Source organism: Opisthocomus hoazin, chromosome 6 (genome assembly GCF_030867145.1).
Source record: "Opisthocomus hoazin isolate bOpiHoa1 chromosome 6, bOpiHoa1.hap1, whole genome shotgun sequence".
In the NCBI taxonomy this organism is placed as follows: Eukaryota; Metazoa; Chordata; class Aves; order Opisthocomiformes; family Opisthocomidae; genus Opisthocomus; species Opisthocomus hoazin.
In genome coordinates, this window is record NC_134419.1 from 42,962,454 (window position 1) to 42,982,596 (window position 20,143).

Here is a 20,143-nt window from a genome sequence, read left to right on the forward strand (position 1 = left end):
ATAATGACAACTGCAAGAAAGACAGACTCTAGACTAATTTGCAACTCTTAGTTTCTGGATGGTAACGACAGAGAATTTACATTTTGACTCTGAAAAAACAAAAATCGAGTTCTGGAGTTGGAGTCCATTACAGAAATGCATATGACATGAAATTGTTTTGAATAATTACACTTTCTCATCTGTTTTGAGAAGTATTTATGCCACCTGCATTTTATTAGTATGTTTCAGTGCTACCATACCTACCTCAGAACAGCATAATTGCATTAAAAAACCCTTGCAACCTTGTTTCGAAGCCAGTGAATCCTACACATCTTTGTTTAAAATATTAGGTTGACAGAAAACAGAAAAAAGTGCCTCCCTTCTGCTTTCAGTAGTTTAAGTGGAATATAGACCCATTTCCATTTATGTCCTGGAAAATATATCCTGTCAGTATTCACAGCCCTGTGACTTAGCAACAGTGTTTGGAGAACAAAAAAAAAAAAAACAAATCCCCAACCCACACACCACACACACTCCAAACAATACTGTTTATATTTCCTGGTCTCCATCCCATATTACATTCAGTGATGACTTATATGAAATTATATTTATCTTTCTGAAGTTTAATAAAAAGGTGATTTACTTACAGAATATACAGTCAAGTAGTATAAAATATCCTGAATTTACTGATCACATTTTATTATTATACAACTATGAATTTATTCTAAAAAAGAAGAATAATGCCTCTTTCTAATTGTTTACAGAGAGTGTTCTACTGTTCTGCTCCATTTCCTTTTACAGGCTTTTACAAGCAGTCACAAACTAATGCTACTGCAGTGAAACTGTCCAGAAAAAACAGAAATACAAATTTTTTTCATTCTATTCATTATAGTCTTTGTACCTTCACATTCTGTATGTCACAAGAGTTGTGAAAGAAACTGGGAGAACAAAGAATATATAAGCAGCTACTGTGCTGATCTACACATAGGGACTATTCAGATCAAATCAAGTTTTAAGAGGACACTGTCAGAAAAGGAATTTCCATACATACACGCAAAAATGAAGTAATACATAATGTGCTAACCTACACATATAATAAATGAGCATGCATATATGGAGACAGGTTTCATCAGTTTCAAAGAAACTGAACCCTAGGCTTCAGTTCAAATAATAAACAGCTTCTACAATGTGAACTAAAGGAAAAGTCTTCTTCGAGACTAATAGCATGATACTGTCTTTGTTTTGGCTGATTCAAAGATCCAGTAGAAAAGAACCTAACCTAAAAACTAGAAAATATTAAGGCTTCTTTGTTATAGTTTCACATTTCTTACAATCCCCTCTATCATAGCTAAACGGGCAGCAGTGAAAACAGAGCACTACGTTAACTTTGCCTTTTATAAGTAGCTATCGCGCCTTTCATAAATAACCAGAGGAGAACAAGAAAATGCAGAGTTTCCACTGAAATGAAGAATTCAAGATCACTGAAAAATTAATGTCCAGCAGCATTCAATTTGGACTGTAAAATACTTGAACCAAAATGTTAGAAATAAAATGGAAATGCCAAGCAGCTCAGAAGAAAAAGTTGCTACAATGATTCAGTCTAAAAACTTGTACTATTTTTAGAAACTGAAAATGAGCTTAGTAAGTTCAATTAATGTAAGAAAATAGAGGGGATTAAAATGTGATTTGTACATGTCTAGAGATATCGCTACAAAATATTACAGTGGAAAGATCACTGACAGCACAAAAGGAGATAAGCAGAAGACGAAGTCAAATGTTTAGATTGAACGTTAACGTACATTTTTAACAGCAAGGTGAGTTAACCACTGCAGTTGGTTCTCTAGGTGAATGGAAGACTTTGTATCACATCACATCTTTAAAACGAACTCTGAATATCTTTCTGATCAGAAGATATGTTTAAAGCAAAATACTGTAGGAACTGCTATATTAAAAAATGTGACAAAATGATCACAGTAGGCCCTTTGGCTTAAATTCCACAACCAGGGCTATTTCACAATCACATTTAGCCTTTTTCCCAGTCTACAACCACAGAAATTTCAAAAAAATAAAGAAATCCTTAACCTAAGATACCACAATGTCTTCATATGCATGTAAGTATGAAATGAAAGAAGTGAAACATCAACATTTTATAATGGATAAGTAATCACCAACAGTGGTCAAGAGGAATTTAATTCTTAGTTTTATGTCATCTTTACAAAATTTTCAAAATCTGTAAACCATAAAATCCTTTTCAACTGATGTTTCCTCCAGATAGAGTTCACAGTTTAAAGAATTTCCCCAGTACCCTGTTGCAAATTAATTTTAACTAAGGCAAGCCAAGATAACCCTGAAGTTATTTTCACTCTTCCCCCTCCCCCCTTTATTCTACTCTCTTTCTTAATTTTACACAAAAGGTTTGCAACGCTTCAGATCTACAGTAAAAGTAATACTGTAAAAGTGTTATAGGGCTTTATATAGAATGATTGAATCTGGCTGATACTCAAATAGGTGATTTTTTTATTTATTATCTTTTTTTACTGTGATGTAAGTTCATAGATTCTAATTATTTCTCCCTTGAATTTTATGATGACAACATAATGCATGTCACTGAACACAAATTTCAAATATAAGGCGAGAAAAATTAAGGTTAAAACTAAGCTATCAAAGAGCTTTAAAGATTTTTCTAAAGCAGTAGTATTATCCAGAAAGATTATATTCAGTGAAGACTGGATTTTCTGTAAATAACACTATACCTGCTGTTGACTTCAGTACTGCCTTCTTTTTTTCAAATTCGAAGTCACCTAAGAGTGTTTTGACTAACATGACTATTTGTGGACAGCAGACCTAGTTATCCGAGTTCAGTTACATTAAGCGGACTTTTACTCTGTTTAAAATATTGTTTAATAGTCTAAATACGATAAAAACATACTTCATATACTCAATATAATTTTATTCTTGTCATTCCATTTTCTCATAGGAGTAGACAGAAACTGAGTCATCTTTGGTGAAAAATGTTATCAGCATAGATGGAGTATAATTAATAGAAATTTGAATAATTGTATGTGAATAGAAAATTCCTCTGTTTTGAGAAAACATTAAGTTCAAAAAGGTAACAAGAACAACACATCTAGCCAATGCAGTATCTTTCAGGGCTACTAGCATCAGACTAATTAAATTGCATGTTCTAATGAATCTTACAGGTATCACACCACCTCTAGCAAACCTCTGCAATGTTCTGAATGATCAAAATTTATTATTTTATAGCTGTCTCAAAGAAACCAGCTTGCATGGAACCCACTTTTTCTACTGCTGACCAAGGTTCAGAGCCTGTGAGAAAAACAAGCCTGCAAATCTCCAGAAAAATACACGGCATTGAAACTGGTTTATGTGCCACCAAATTGTTCCGCATGAGTGGCTGGCCCTCATTTTTGAGGCCAAATAATTCCTACTAGTACCAGATGAATAAATATGCCACAAGCTAACACTTCTGCTAAAAAACAGAGCCTGCCCCTCTCCCTCTAACTGTGCTGGGTCTGATAAGAGTGATAAAAACTTTATGAGTGTTTAAGTGAGCAAGGTCTATTACAATGCAACAAATCGCCGTTTTTAATATTAATCACTTCTGTATTTTATGCTCTCTGTCTCAGTGAGGCTTGCACAAGGTACCCTACCACGTGTACCTTACGCAGAACACAGTTGACTGAGCGCTGCTCTCTTCCAGCCCTCTGCCTATTTGCTCCATTACGACTTTTCTTCTGCACACATTAACCAGATCTTACAATTCCCTTGGTGAAGGTGGTGGTCTGTCAGGTCTCAGACGATTTTAAAAAAGGAGGGAGGAGAGAAAAGTGGGATAGTGATGTTCATTATATTGCACCAGCTCTCTAAGAAAGGCTCAAAATCTCAGGAACATATGGGGAAGGGAGGGAAGCACGCAAGTACATTTGTTTACATATATGGGATTTCCTTTTTCTTTTTTTGCAGTGTTGGATTCCAGCTTTGGTATTTACTGGAGAAATAGCTTCCCCTCCCCCCTCCCCAGCTGCTTAATTAACATGGCATAATTTGCCCTGTAACTCTGTCAGAAATGACACACGCGTCAGAAGCACAATGGGTGTCCTTGCTGCAAGGAATTCTATTTTTAAGCAGAAATGACTCATCAGCTGCTGGGGTGTCCCAAAAGCTACAATTTGTCAAGCTGTCAGGAGAAATGGGAGGAAAAAAACGAAAAGAGGTCACATCTTTATTTGTATCTGTAGCTTGAAAAGCAGAAGGTAAGGCACTGACTGTACGTTCAACTCAACCCCGAAAGGCAATCTTCTATGCAAGCCATGTTTTGATAACAGCTATATGGTATCTTTAAAACCTCGTCTGAGTTACCTCCTCTTTTATATTAAATAGATTTGTAAATTTAACCAGTAGTACGGAAGAATGCTGTTAATTCACCGTGCATAACTAATCTGTCTACAGGGAAAGCAAGCACGGGATGAAACATTTACAGATGCATTGTCAGATGCTTCAGGATGAAGAAAAATGCAGAGATTCCTCTGAAAAGAGGAAAGGGATGAAAACTAAAGAAAGGTTCTAACCTGTATATCAATTGTATACTGGTATGGTTTTTAAAAGAATTTAAAATGTAATTTAAGAATATGTTCTTACAGCAATGCTGGAAACACATCAAGGCACAGTGTGAGTTTGTAGAAAGAGAGAAGCGGAACTGAGCATGCCATAAACGTGATCTACACAGCTTCATTACAGAAACTGATCTCCAAACTACTGCATACAATAGGTGGTGAAAGTCAACACAGGGCAGATTTCCCCAGAACTTGTTCCCAGTGAAAGCTGCTGGAATCTAAGCTGCGATTAAATGCTAGTCCAAATTTTTTTAATCCATATTTCTTAAGTTCAGATCCAAGTCATCATCAAAAGAATGTGTAAGTATAATGGTGTCAATAAACTTATTATTACTTCTGTATAGACAGCAAAATATTATTCAGAGAGACAACCATGATTAGTAAAATTGTAAGTTCAGCCACCAAGTAGCTGCTCTTCAGATGCAGCGTAATATGTAGTCCTGTAACACAAATAGTAAATATAATTTTCAAAGTAAACATAAATTTACAAGACCAGCAAAACACAGGAATGGGAAACTGAGATCTACTGCAATCACTTTTTCATCCCATGGAAACACCCTGTACAATTATTCCCTGAAGCACACTCTTCAGACTAATTTCAAGGGTCCAAGGGAGGAATATTTCCTATTACTATCTATGGAAGACAAGGAAAATAGTAGCAGTAGCACCAGTCCCCGCCTTGGATCAGAAAAGAAATGAACAGACATGGACAGAAATTAAAAATGCACATTGGTTCTGGGGTTTTGAGATAACAGAGGTACTTCCACCGCTCTGGCTTCTCTGGCCTCATGGACCTACGAGTTCATGCAGAGATAGGAATTGAGTATAGTATCAAAATTAATGCAAGATTTATGCAAGCAGGGCAGCAGAGGATAAACTACGCAACTTAAAACACATTTTAGAATTCCTAGGTTTTCTAGACATGCCTGATAATGCCTGACATCTGCTCTGAACCTTCAGGTTTCTTACTCTTACACAAATCAAACTTTGAGATCCCGCCCTACAAAAAATAATGGAATCTCGAGCCAATGGAGACAACTTTCCCAAAACAGAGCTAGGAAGCTACGAAGACTGCCAGGAATCAAGTAGAAGCAGCTGTCAGTTTGCAGTCCTTTTCCAGCCTGATGGGTAACTCAATGCCTTTTGATGTCTCAGTATGCAAAACCAGAAGCAATTCATTGGGAAAGCAAGATGCAGTTTGGCACATCCAAGTGCTGAAGACCAGTCAGTGGTGTTCAAATGCCGTTTACCCATGGGCACTTGCTTGGAGAAAAGTTGCCAGGTGAGACAACAAGCTCCTATAGTCTTTGTCAAGCCACTCTCTTCCCTCCCACCCCATTAAGGAGCTCAGGTATCCTACATAAAACATACAAAACCAAACCAATCTTTTTTTTTTCTTAAACACAGCAGAGAGAAAATAATTTGACTCAAAACCAATTATAACGTAGATGTGCAAACCTGTGCTTTTAAATCTACTTCTTACAACAGCTCCAGAACCAATGTAAACCTTCTTGCCATGAATGCCATTTGTCAGGAGATGACAGAACTGACTTGCAACACAGTAAGGGGAAAATATTTATTTTCTACCTGTTGGTACTACATCCTTGTTGGATTTGTGACTCATTTTCAGGCAAGCTATAAAATGCTAACATTTTCCATCAAATCCTCAGAAGCATTCTTGTGTGCCTATACAGAGCCTCTGGATTAACAACAAAGTTTCCCCACTGATCAGCTACAACAAAAGGCCAAACTCATCTGAGCAATTGTGTCCTTACACTGCACAGCCACACGCTAGGAAAAGAGAGCCTGCCCTGGGCCAGAAAGGATCATACATCTTCCTTGTGCTTGGATACAATTTCAATCTTCTGAGAGTCTCTGAGTTTATTATCATAAATAATAAACTCTGTTATCAAAGATAAGGGCGTTAACGTTAGCTTTTTATCAAGACCATTTTTTAGAAAAAAATATTTTTGTAAGATTGAAGTCTTATAGATATACCCTTGCTGCTCTGCAGGCTTAGATCCTCAGAGCAACAAAGTGGTCTTCATTTCCTTTCAGTGTCCCAGGCCACGTATTACCAAAGACATAATAATCAGACAACCCAGCATCCTACCAACAAGAGTATCAGCAAGTATACGCACAACTGCGATACCATCTTCTTCAAAGGTCCTTTTGAAGGAAATCCCACAACCATTTCACGCTATCCAGTATTTCACCACTGTCACAGCTATCAAACCTTCCTTAAAAACCAAACTAACTCTGCAAAGTTGTAAATTATACAGAATTTGTAGTTTCCCCAGACACCATGGAGATGACCATTGGTTATCCTCCCATTTAGATATTGGAATGGTGTCGTGTCTGTCCTCCTCACATCACAAGGCGGAGGGGTTTTGTCTCCCCCAGGCTGAACAAACCCTTCTCCAACAACCGCTCCTCATTCCTGTAACGTCTCCACCACAAGAATTTTCCTAAACTTTTCATCATTCCTGTTTTTCTGCACATACTCTCGTCAGTTTGTCTACATATTTCTGATAAAACGGTGTGGAAAAAGCAGTATGCTCTGAGGCCTTACCAAGACTTAAGATACTCTACCGGTGTTAGTCTAGAAATTTCACTGCTGTGAAATATTTCCTTTCCTCTCCACAAAAAATATGAAGCCACTTTTTAGTGTAAAATCCTGTCCTTTGAAAAAGCCTTATTCTGTTAATATAGCTAACAGGCTATTCAAATTAGCCAACACTTCATTTAGAGCTGAATTTCCTCCCTTCATCCTCAGCAGAAATAAACTAGAGACAGCAACGTGTCATGCACTCCTGCAAACACACCAGCGATACAGATTTTTGTCCATAATAAAACCAAGTATCTGTCTAGAAGGAAAAACTAATGGCAAAATGCTTCAAAAAACCTTTAGCAAATTCCATCTAGCCCTTAAAAAAAGGATCTGATTCTTGAAATGCCATATTCTCATTTGTCCAGCTAATATTCTAAGAAATGCTGAAAATTTAAACCGTATAAGAATTGGCTCATGAAAAATGAAGACTTAGCTTCTTGAAGATCAAACTCTTAAGCCTGCTATGTTCGGTATAAACACTATTAATTCAAGTGACAGATATTTACATAGAGGCCTATCTGGCAACATTTTCATACAAATAAAGTCAATAAATATCACTGCATGTATAAAGTTTTGATATTTAAAATTGCTGACATTTTTGGAATAACAAAACGACACAAGCTTGAACTTCGGAGATTCCTTCACATGCAACTGGCTGCAGCTGGAGAGCAGCTTGGCAGAAAAGGACCTGAGGGTCCTGGTATACAAGCTGAATATGAGCCAGCAATGTGCTCTTGGAGAAGGTGGTCAGCAGCATCCTCAGCTGCATTAGGAAACGCGTCTCCAGCATGGAGACACAGGCATACAGGAGTGAGACCAGTGAAGGGCCACAAAGATGATTAAGGGACTGGAGCACCATCGTATGAGGAGGGCCAAGAGCTGGGACTGATTTGTCTGGAAAAGAGAAGACTCAACACAGTCTTATCAATGTGTATCAATACCTGACGAAGCCTCCTTTCGGAATAAGAAAACAGAGCAGACTCTTCAGTGACACCCAATGACAGGACAAGAGGAAATGACATCAGCCAAAATACATGGATGTCAATTAAACGTAAGAAAAAAAAAACCCCACATTTGACTGTGAGGGTGATCAGACACCAGAACAGGTTGCTCAGAGAGACCGTGCAATCTCCATCCTTGGAGATATCAAAACCCTACTGGACACAGTCCTGAGCAACCTGTTCTAGGTAATCCTGCTTGAAGCAAGAGGGTTGGATAAACAATCTCTTGAGGTCCCTTCCAATCTCAACAAATCAGAGATTCTGCATCAAGACAGCTGAAATAAAAGTTACATGTTGAAATATAAGCTGCTTAGTAAAATACTGAAAACAAACCAAACAGAAGATGATAATGGCTTGTTTCCAGAACTGCATATACAAAAGCGACATGTTTTATGCCACAAATTAATTTATCAATTTCTCTTTTTTCAGATGTTCTCCAGAAATTTTGACCTTACTGAAATGTTTTACAAGGCCTAACACTTCAGAAAAGTTATCCCAATGCAATTTATCACATCATCAAGGTTGTGTATCATGAGTAATAAGAGTTTCTGTGTAACACCAAGGAGTATAAACAGTAACAAAAATTTCCCCAAAGCTTGATTTGCCTACTTTACTGAAGGAATTTTTTTTGCCATTTTATCTGAAACTCATTCACAGCATTCCTCATTTAATTCATTTGCAACAATTAATTTTGACAATGGAGCAAACACAATCTACTGGCATCGATTAGTAGAAACTTCATTGCATTGTTTTGTCTAGAGAAAACAGGATATTTCTATATTGCCTACACAGTGATTATGTACAAGTAGTGAAAATCATTGTAATCCAATGTTTATCCATCAATATGATAAACACATATAGAGGATTTATCTTTACTTATTATTATAATCTAGCTGAAGAATACTAGAAAGCTTTATTAAGGAGTTTTACAGTCTTCCACAACTCCTAAGCAGATTGGGAGAGTTATTCAGATAGTGTTTTACAAATTTTATCTGCATATAATTTACCAAACTCGAGCATGTCAGAGAACAAATGCAAACATTGAGCTCAGAGATGGATAGCACATAAAACATTCATCTAATTTCTACAGGTATGCCTCACTATATCTGACTTTTTTTAAGAATTCAAGAAAGAGAACACTTATAACGACTGGTTGCTGTATCTCAAGGGACGGATGTTTACCAGCAAAACCTAGAAAACATACGATCATACCTAACCCTGTGTCCTAGACAGCTAAGTGTATGCTAACACATGGAGGACAGTTCCCCCTGCCCCGTTGTGGCTTGTTTCTTTTGGTTTTTAGTTTATAATAATCACATCACTGTTGTTGCTGGATTTCACTCATCACTAACACCACCCGTACCCAACAAAGACCTTCCATCTTCCTGGCACTCACTTGCCTGCAGAGGCCGTGCACTGCATTGCCCGCCCACCAGCTTCAATTGTAGCATGCCATTATGAAAGCAGGGAATCTTAGCTACGGACATTTTCCTATAAAACTCTGCAGAGCAATGAAGAAAATGAACATTCATTGCCACAAAAACTCTGCAAATTGCTTTTCAATTAAACCAACAATGGCATGCACTCAGTTATCCGGTACAAACATAGTAAAGTTAAAATACACCCTGACTTAGGACTGAAAAATCTTATCTAATGCTGTACCAGTTTAAAGAGTGCTGACAGTCTTTATAAACCATACTTTTATTTTGTCATTTGCTGAGAATCAGCAGTAGGAAGAGCTGAAGTTATATTTTTGTTATAACAGTAAAAACCAAGTGACTTTGAAGTAATGACTCAAGAGAAATGCATTTACATACTTAACCAAAATTTTCTTTACATCAAAAAACGACACCTATCACTTCGTTTGACCTTTGAGCAGTAAATAAAACTAGGAGTTGTTTTTAGGAATTCACTCTTTATTTTTCCCTCTTTTTGTAAAGGAGAGGTGGGGAGAACAAATCCAACTGCATTTAATTCAGCATGGGACAAAATGTATCAGCTCACAGAACTGGCCAAAAATTGCCGCAGTATTAACAAAATTAAAAAGAACAAAAAATCAAAATTGACAAGTAAACTGGCTGCAGGGTACCATGGGGGATTTGGATAGTCTGTATGAGACTGCGTTATTTCCCGCGAATTCTCATTATGGAGGGAATAATACTGTTTCAATCTACTTGCCAAGATACAGCCCATAGTAATTTTAGCACAATTTAAGCAACGGTAAATATAATCTAACAGCATTTCCTTGAACCAGATCCCAGAATTTAAAGTCAGCTCCTTCATCTCTGTTCACGCATCATGAAAAAAAGCATGTGTGTATACATTAATTCTACTGTGTATTTAAAGTATGAAGGAATGCTCCAGTGAGCATAGTGTGGTTACTGAGTGTAGTAAGACAAAGAAGAGTTTTATAAACACAATTAAGATATTTTTGCATTGAGTAAATTTCACTCTAAGTAGGAAGGGTTGACACAAAGCTTAGTGTTATTTAAGCCCTACTTACTTAATTCCTCAGATACAAAGACTGAAATGCTATGTAGAATCTGTATGCACTCAAAATACTGGTAAATGCAATACTTAAGAGCATAGAAGCCCGAACTACAAGAGATGTCCTTAGCAAAATGATACAGCACAGCTCCAAAACTGTTTACTGGAGCAGAAAACAGCGTTCTTTTACATTTCTGTGTCTTGCAGTTTTAAAAGAAAAATACATCCACAACGCTTAAAAGAAAGAATCAAACTGTAACCTGAAGCTTATAATAAAATTTATTAGAATATTTTGTGAAATAACAAAATCAAAGATCAAAACATTGAACTTTCTCCAAGAATTGTATTTCTGATCATCTCAGACACATCTCCGTTTTTTTTTTGTATATCAGGCCACTAGGATTCACTCGAAATTCAGATGCAGCAGCATTGAATTGCTTGATTTACAACTGAAATTTCAATTGCTTCTTCCCTTAAAAGCCATGAAACTGAGAAAGAGTTATCAGACTGTTCTGCAGATTAGTCCAGGAGGTGTGGAAAAGCTGACTGATTTTGTAATGAAAATATGAGATTACTATCTAAAAATACTTGATTTTTAGTGTTTACAGAGCCTTAGTGAACTACTCAGTTAATCTTCGTACCTCGGATATATCTGTAAAAGGGGTAACACAGCCTAAACAAAGATATGAATCCTCTTGTGCAGTGACAGTCTGTATCTGTAATAGATTTAAATAAATAACCCTCACCAGGTTTGTAGTACTTCTATAGAACATTTTTCTGCACTAAATCAAATGTCTTTCACAAGACAAAACGGCAGCAGCAGCAAACAAGCAGCAGAGCCAAACGTGGTACACAATCACAACTTATCCTCAAATATTCCCACAGAATAACAGAGTTCATATGGACTTGAAATAAAATGCCACTTAGAAAAAAAAAATTTGCTAGTAAAACATTCCAAGAGAGCTCGCTAATGACACTTTTCTCCTTTTGCTGTGACAGGAAATACCTCAAATATTTATTTTCAGTGCATCCTTCCTAATCTGTTCCCACACAATGGCAAAAAACAGTGTAAATCCTCCAAAACAAGAAACCAGACTTCTCATTTTGCACTGTTTTGTTAAGCAATTTTCAGTATAGCGTCTCTCACATCTGTGTTTCCATCTAATAGTGCTACTAAGCAAGCAGGCAACAAATTCTTGCTTTGCACTAAATAATAAAGTCAAGGCCAAAAAACCGAACTGAAAGGCACCAGAGGAGACAGATGAAGCTCAAGAAAACTGTATTCCAAGAGGGAATGGCAATCCTTTCTAAAAGTCATCCACGTATAGAACAGAACACAAGAATACAATTAGTGTGTCATTAAGTGAGACGGCATCTTTCTGCAGCCAAATATCTATGTGGATACTTTATATACATATATATAATAAAAGTCAGACAAAAGAATGAATAATGATGCACTAGTCCGAATGTCCACAGTTAAGCTGCGGATGTGACAATGGAGCTTAACAATTAAAGATGTTTTTTTCTTTCTTATAAAATTATTTGATTAATGTTTGAAATTAAGTTTGTTGTTTATTGTCAAAGAACACTACCTCTGTGAACCACATCCTACAACAGAGCTGTAAAGGTAATGAATCTGATAAATTAAAACTGTGTTTTGAATTGCATTATCCCGTCCTCTTCAGAGATAAATTCACAATTAATGCAATCCCAGACGGGCCAAACTCTCCCATTCCCACAGAGTCGAGGATGATCAGTGTCAGTCAAACCTTACTTTGTGGTGGCTAAAAATACCTCTTCTTACTCTCTCTCCTGCTGTGGCATTGATGCAAGGGGTACAGATAGGAGGAGGATATGCAAGGTATTTTCTGATAGTTTTAGCAACCTGAGAAACTTTAAGGCAGGTCTAGAATAGACATATTTGCCAAAAGCACAAAGCTTATTTTAAAAAATTAGTTTAGAAATCAAGCTAAGAATCAGAATAAGGGCATTTTCCTTATAGTGTACTTCAGGCAAACTTTTACGTTTGGGCAGTATGCAGGTTCCTTGGGTATCAGATCTAGACAAACGGGATTTTATACAGTCAATATGCAAAAGGAGCACCGTACTTCTAAAAATCTCAGACATACAAAGATAAATAGAACATAAAAAAAAAGTAGAGTTGTCTCCAAGTTTAGCTTTTTTTATTTTCCACATAGAAAAGGAAATAAAGCTGTCTGATTAAGAACGCAACAGCTGAGCACAAGCTCAGGGCTCAGCATCAGCCTATATGTCTGTGTGTATATTTGTATAAATCTTCCTATCCCCAGTGCCACTGTTATTCTTAGATCCAGCTGTTTTACACTCATTGCCAGATGGCACTTTTACGTACAATTCTAATCAAGCACAATACATGACACAGTATAGGAAAAAAGTAGCCGTTGAGGAATAACTACACTGGCGCCTCTGAAAATACAAGCAACTCAAAAAACTAATCTGAAAAACACGTGTGAGTAGAACACAAAGCAAGCTGGGAGAGCTTTTACGTTTTCACCTTGGCACTGATGGGCTCTATTAATTCTACACGGATATCAGTTTTTAGCGAACTGACATCAGTAAATGAGGTAAAATTCAAGAGACAGGACAGTAACAACTGGTCATTAGAAAGCAAGTTCTTTGGCAAAAAAAATGAAATTTCTGAGCCCGAAAAGCACAACTCGTATCTACGGTTGCATATTACATTGCATTGCACCTCTGAAAACAGAAACAGAACAGAAAGGGCTATTCACGTCCTAAACAGTTTCCATGCTACTGCCATTACAAAAAATAGAAAACGTGAGTCCCGAGTTACCAGTTTAGTTGAAAATTCAGTTCTCTGCTAATGCTTTTACTGACCATGCCTAAAGATGAGCATGGCAAGCAAATATTTTCTACTCTATTTGAGTCACTAATTCAGTACGATATGCAGAAGTCAGGATGTCAAATGGCAATGAAAATGAGCATTTAATCTTTAATGCTGATGTAAATAAAACTCAGAGAAGTACTTCTATATGTATCTGCTAAAACACCTTTTACATGCAGAAAAATAAACAGAGGTGGGCACAGCAAGGAGGAAGATCGTGAAAACCATGTACAGAAAAATCATGGAAAATTAAAAAGCACTGGCAGACATCAGCCTCTCCGTTCCACTGCGGCACATTCAGCAGACTCTAGCGAACCATCTAAAGAGTACACACCAAGTCAGATTTTCCTCTTAGGAATGAAGGAAAATTCCATTATTTTCTTACCTTGAAGAATTAAATGACAAACAATTTTAAAGGAAACATGCATTGTAAAAGAACCATCATTAGGATATATGATGCTATTCTGTACTGAAGTAGATCACTTTCTTAATCAAAACTCTTTTAAATAACTGCTTATGACTTTTTCTTTGAATGCTTTGCTTTTATTCAAACTAAAAGACAGACTTTGAAGTGAACGAATGTCTGAAAACAAGTGTTATTATTTGATTATTTGTTACCCAAATAATTACTTGGGTGACACACATATATATATAATATCTCTATGGCAAATGTTTCATGTCAACTGCTACTTCCAGTATTCAAAAATATCATTGTCCAAGAAAACAGTATTTTATGAATGAGATTCTACAAATACAGGAAGGAAGGAGTCTAGTCCTTAGTAATAAGTGAAACATTTCCTGCCAGGATGTGACTGGATTTAATTGACAGGGATGCCAAGATAGTCATTTCTCTGCTAAATAAATTCCCAGTTTAAGAACTGAAACCTTCCATTAGCTGCTACCATGCATCACTGAAAGAGTACATATCCACTTCAAGGAAAAATTTTCTATATACATCTTGTGGTACCAGGAGACAGTGATTCAGGTTGGTGGCTTGTAAAACGTAGAAGCAGTGAATAAACAATAAAATAATCTTAATGAAGGGTACTAGAACAACCCCTATGGTTTTCAAAATTAATAACCTTCATTCTTTCCATCAAGAATGATTATTTTTGTGATTTTGTTTAGAACCTTTCTTAAAAGGCAAGTTAAGTACTGCTTTTTACTAAGAAAAGTCACTTCAGATTAAAGTAGTCATACTGGCCCACAGCCATGCCCGTATTTTGTAATGGAGTATGGTGCAGAGATCCCTAAGTTTGTGCCAGAACCAGAATTAGTAGCGACATATTGTATAGCAACATAAAGCTGCTTAATTGGCTCTGCTGAGGTGTATGATTAACTGGTATGAAGGGTACTCTGTTGATGAAGCTACACTATTTTCTGACCTCAGATGTCTCCAAATAGCATTGCACTGGGCATACCACTTCATGCGGTAGTAGTCTGGAAGAGCACCTGCTAGCGTGATGAGGTTGGTAGCATAGAAATGCTCTAAGTTTACACCCCTCTCACAGCTGTGATGGCATTTATTCAGCCTCCAGTCACATTCCCTATACCATGGATATAGCAGAGGGAGCAACAGGTAGTTGTCTTCAGTATGAGCCTTATTGGCTTCCTCTGTGTCTCCCACTAGAACTAATAATGACACACATCCTCGCCTGACAGAACTCAGTGGTCTTTCCACTCTTCCCCCATCCTCCACCATCCAAGAAAGTGGTGGTGTTATTCCCACCTTTCTTGATGCCCCTTATGCACAAAGTCATGTAGGATTCCTTCGTGGACATACCTGCCATCGCGTCTGCAAAACTCCTGACAGATAAAGTTTTGGATGAATAGATCACTGCTATGTTGTTTCAGAAAAATGCTTACACTTCAGCTTTGGACTGAAGACATGATTTTTGTCACTCTATGCGTAAGATCAAATGACAGCTAAGTGTCCATGGCAGAGGCAGAATACAACAGCTACAGAACGTGTTGTCAGGGACATCATGCAATGGTATATGTCACTGTCTGTCCAGTGTGCACACTAGATCCTGCTTGTCTCCCCTACTCCTGCCCAAGCCGAAGTCTCTGTTCCAGTTGTGTTGAAGCTATCACACGCCTTCCTCTCACTCTACCTTCACTATTTCCTGTTTAAACAAATTCTAAATGGAAATAATTTTACTAATCATGAACTTGGGGATCTTAAATAGACTGGTATTTCACTGCATTTAATTCTACATTGCTGAAATGGATGTCAGATCAGCTAATACAGAATAAAGCAGAATGGTTCACTTCAGGGGTACATTCTGGGAGTTTCTAACCTGAATTAAACTACTAATGAGTATTTACCAAAAAAAAAAAGGGGGGGACAAAGACATACATGTGGGAAGAAAGTAGAGTAAGAGATAAGGAGATTATAAAGGAGAGTATATTAACTTGAGGCTGTTGAATTTAAACTGCAGCTGGAAATTAAAAGTTCGCTAAAAACCCAGAGAAACCTGAAGTTAAAACACTTTTCTATCCCCGTCGACAGAGTAGCCCATAAGCTGGTAGTTGTACATGGATTAGGTGGCCCACAGAAAGCTTAAGCATCCCAGAGACATCTCCAGTGTCATCAGTTTTGCTGTTCTCGAGGAACACAATTGAATAAAGGCTACTAGCATGAAGTGCCTAAAAATCACTGTATAATCTAATAGTTTCACAAAATACACATGCCCCAACAAATAGTTGTATTTTGTTGGTCTGAAATTGAAATGTAAGTGGAAACAGGTTTTATTCTATCTGATACTTTTGACTATTTGTGCTATCTAGGCTACAAAAGTATGGCTCGAAACTCACAGAATACAGAGCTGACATTCATATATTCAAGAATGCCTTTTGCTGGTGCTACCATCTACCTAAATATCAGTACGTACAGGTGTCAACAGCGAAATGTCCGATTTTCCACATCACATAAGGATTGGTTCAGAACATAACCACAGGCAGCTAGGTGGCTCCACCATACCATCTTCACCGTTGCAGTAATGGCAAGCCTAAAACTAGTTTGGAGAAAACCAGTAGTCCTAGAGCTTTGAAATGCTATTGATATTTCAGAATATCATCCTCCCAAAATAATTGGATTCAACAGAATAATATTCTATTAAGTCCCTTTTTATTGGTTTCTTCTGCATTAGGCTACCAATTTGCCTGTTACACCACTGACAGTGTCCGGCTTAATATGAAAGCAAGGATGGAGTCTGAATGATATCAAAGAGAATATATTCCTATTTATACTGGTTTGTATCAAACCATTACACACCCCAAAAGGTCAGGACAAAATCTACTATTGCCTGGCCAAAATCGAAAAAACACTGAGATGCTTTGCTCACTTTACCTTGGGAGAAATCTATCAAACCCAGGAGCTGGAAATACAAAGAGATATGCAAGGTATAACGTTCACACTGACTAATTCATTCAGAGTTTTTCAGAAGTGTTCTTGTCAGTCTCCAAAGGCACTTTTTTTGCTCCTGCAAACTGTAATTTTTTGGCATACACTCTTCCCTTATATTTCTTATTCTCATCTTGAATTTGAAAGATTCCACATATGCCTAATGAAAATAAAAACTACAATTTTGCAACAGTATGCATAATCTCAACACACAAAAGTAGTTTTTCTCTCTATTCATTCTACAGATCCAATGTGATTGTGTTCAGTCTAGTTTATACAAGATCTTTTTCCCGTTCTTGAGTTATTTTGGTAGCCCATGCACTATCACAAAGTTCTTTGCATTCAGGCGATGAGACCAAGCACTGATTTGAAGTAGATGAATGGAGCAATTTAAAGATGTATAATTGCTGCAGGAAAGCAGGGAAAGGAAAACGTACGAGAATACTCACTTTGACGAATCTATGAAGTATATTACAAGAGCACCAATACTAAGAGCGAAGACTAAGACAACCTACAAGAGAAAAGAGAAGAGTCATTACTTAACAGTGTTAAAGTGAAACACTTATTCTTTTACACAAAAAAAAAAACAAGGAAAACAAATCATAAACTAGTATTTTTTTTTTTAATTTCTGCTGTCATTTTCCTAGAAAACTTGAATTTACAACACTATGTATTATCATAGAATGCTTTCTTGCATTGAAAAATAGACAAAACCAAGTTGTATCCCAGCTCAGGGAAACCCAATATACAGTTAGGTCCTGGCTCCTAAGCTCTGCTAAACTACATTCTTTAATTTCAACTGTCAAGCAACAGCATTCAAATCACACTACAGCTTTATCAGACCTATCCTTCAGGGCTGCAGTGAGGTTCTGCTCATTGGTAGGCAAACCAAGAGCGAGGACAGATTAGACTGAATCTCCATTTATATACGTGCTTGTGAAATCCACAGGAGCAGTGTAAGAATATATAAAAATACGTATTTACTTTGCATTCCTGTCCATTGAGACTATAGTTAACTTTCAAACAGGTTAAAACAACAGCTTGATGCAGCACATCCTGATACAGTGAATGCATACCCCAGGCACCTTGTCCCTTTAAATCTGATGAAGTTTTTGAAACAGATAATTTTGTTAGGTCGAGCATCCAGCCCTTATTAACAAGGTAGAACTTGCTTTTCTGACTAGTGCAGCAGCAGGTGGATTAATCACATCTCTGTCTGTCTCTAATTTCTTCTTTCTGAACATGAAGCCAGTACAATTCTCTGTTCTGCTGGCTGCCCAAGATTCTCCAACGGGAAGACTTAGTTTCACATCCTACCCAAAACAGGTCTGCATCTACACAGGACACCACGACAGAAATTTCCATGCTCAAATTTTGGCTTGAAGAAACATGAAGTACGCAACAGTTTGTGTGCCCATTGCAACTTAGATTTCAGACATTCCTACTCCAGGTTTCTGTCTCTTGAACAATGTCATCCACTGAGTAATTTTGAATCTGAAAGCATGAAGCCAATAAGCTATTTTTTGTATCTTAGAGTGCAATTCTTCTGGAAGAAATCAGAAAAGATTCCTGTTTGCTGCGATGAGGATGGGAAACAGATGGAAAGTTATGTCTCCTGTAACTCATCTGATCTGCTGGTCTACAGAATCAAAACATAATGTCCATCTTCTGGCAGGCACATCTCAAGTAGCTGCTTAGAAGTAACGGCCCTTAAAATAAACCCAGAGAACTGATCACTGAGAACTGGGTAAACCAGAGTACTAACTAAGGGGACATGCAGTGCCTCAAACTGTCGGTTGAAATACCACTTCTTAGATCAGAAGTGGCTAAAATTTAAGACGCTATATAAACAACTGCATATGCGAAATAAACTAGGGGTGTCACTTCAGTTCTGAGTAGATTTATTAATCTGTATTAATACCGTAACTAATGCACACTATCTCCACTATTGCTACTTCTGTTGACAGTCTCAACTGTTAAAGCAACAGATGAGCATCGAAACAAAATTTTCTTCAATACAGGCTTCAGACCTTTTTCTGAAGCTGCCATATTGGGAAGGAACCTGACCATCACAGTGCAAGCAATGCAAGGGAACACGCAATGTGGTAATTCTAAATAGACTTACTGAAACAACAATGGAGAAGATCTACTCTGCTATCACTCAACGCTGTAATGGTAGTATCTGAAGCAAGGTATAATTACAATTATATAACCAAACTCAAGCTCTGCAGGGCCAAAATCAAATATGCATATATTTTCCAATAAAAGAAACTCATTAATTTCTTAATATTATGTAATTACTGCAACTTGTTAAAAAATTAATTTCAACTGGAAGTTTAATTAATTTTTCATTCCTTTTAGATCTTGCTGACCGTAAGTTTTTGCTTTGTGAATGTCTGAGAAAGAGTATTTTGCCTGAGTACAAGTACCTGTTGTCTTATCTGACACATCATTCAAATCGGTGAGCAGTGTCAGTCAAATTCAAGGACTGAAGCGTAAAACTCTTCAAATAACATTTTTACTACCTAAGTTTAATATAATGTTAACATCTAGAGTCTGAATCTTCTTTCATTAAACTACATTATTGATCAGATGCGTACAGGTATTGCAAGTTGAAATGAGCTATTAAATCCACACGAACTGGTAAGAGTCTCACCATCTCTAAGCAACTAACATAGTGAACAGAACTTGTGGGTTGTCTCCTGGCAATATACCCCCAGTTATGATTAGCAGTGATCCCAAGAGCTGTTTTTCTCTGAATTAAGTTACTGGAATCAAACTGACTGTGCACATCCCACCCCACCCCTTGCAATATTCCAAGCCACACACATACACAGTTTGGACTGAATCAAACCTGCTTTGTTGTCCACCTCTGTAATTCCTTATTATCAACACATTTCAAGGGAAGTCTTTAGATATATTTTTAAAAACAGAGTTAACCAAGGTGCTGAGAGTTCTGGGAATACAGCACTTACGTTTTTGGTGAAAATTTTCATTTGACCCAAATCAGTTTTAAACACAGGTATTCAATCTTACATGATTTGAAATCAAATGGTCATGTTTTAGCTGACTTTATGTGGAATCATTTATATACTAATAACACCATCAAAGCCACTATTAAATACAAGCATCTCCATAAAAAAA

The 20,143-nt window shown here is 37.0% G+C and overlaps 1 protein-coding gene across 20 annotated transcripts in view; it reads right to left on the bottom strand.

Annotated features, from left to right (window-relative positions):
• Positions 1 to 20,143, bottom strand: part of KCNMA1 (potassium calcium-activated channel subfamily M alpha 1) — a 510,287-nt gene that overhangs the window by 261,467 nt on the left and 228,677 nt on the right. For all 20 annotated transcript variants that reach the window (XM_075422929.1, XM_075422930.1, XM_075422928.1 and 17 more), the window contains one exon: positions 17,449 to 17,510. In XM_075422929.1, the coding sequence (XP_075279044.1) occupies positions 17,449 to 17,510 (62 nt within the window). The remainder of the gene's footprint in view (positions 1 to 17,448; positions 17,511 to 20,143) is intronic.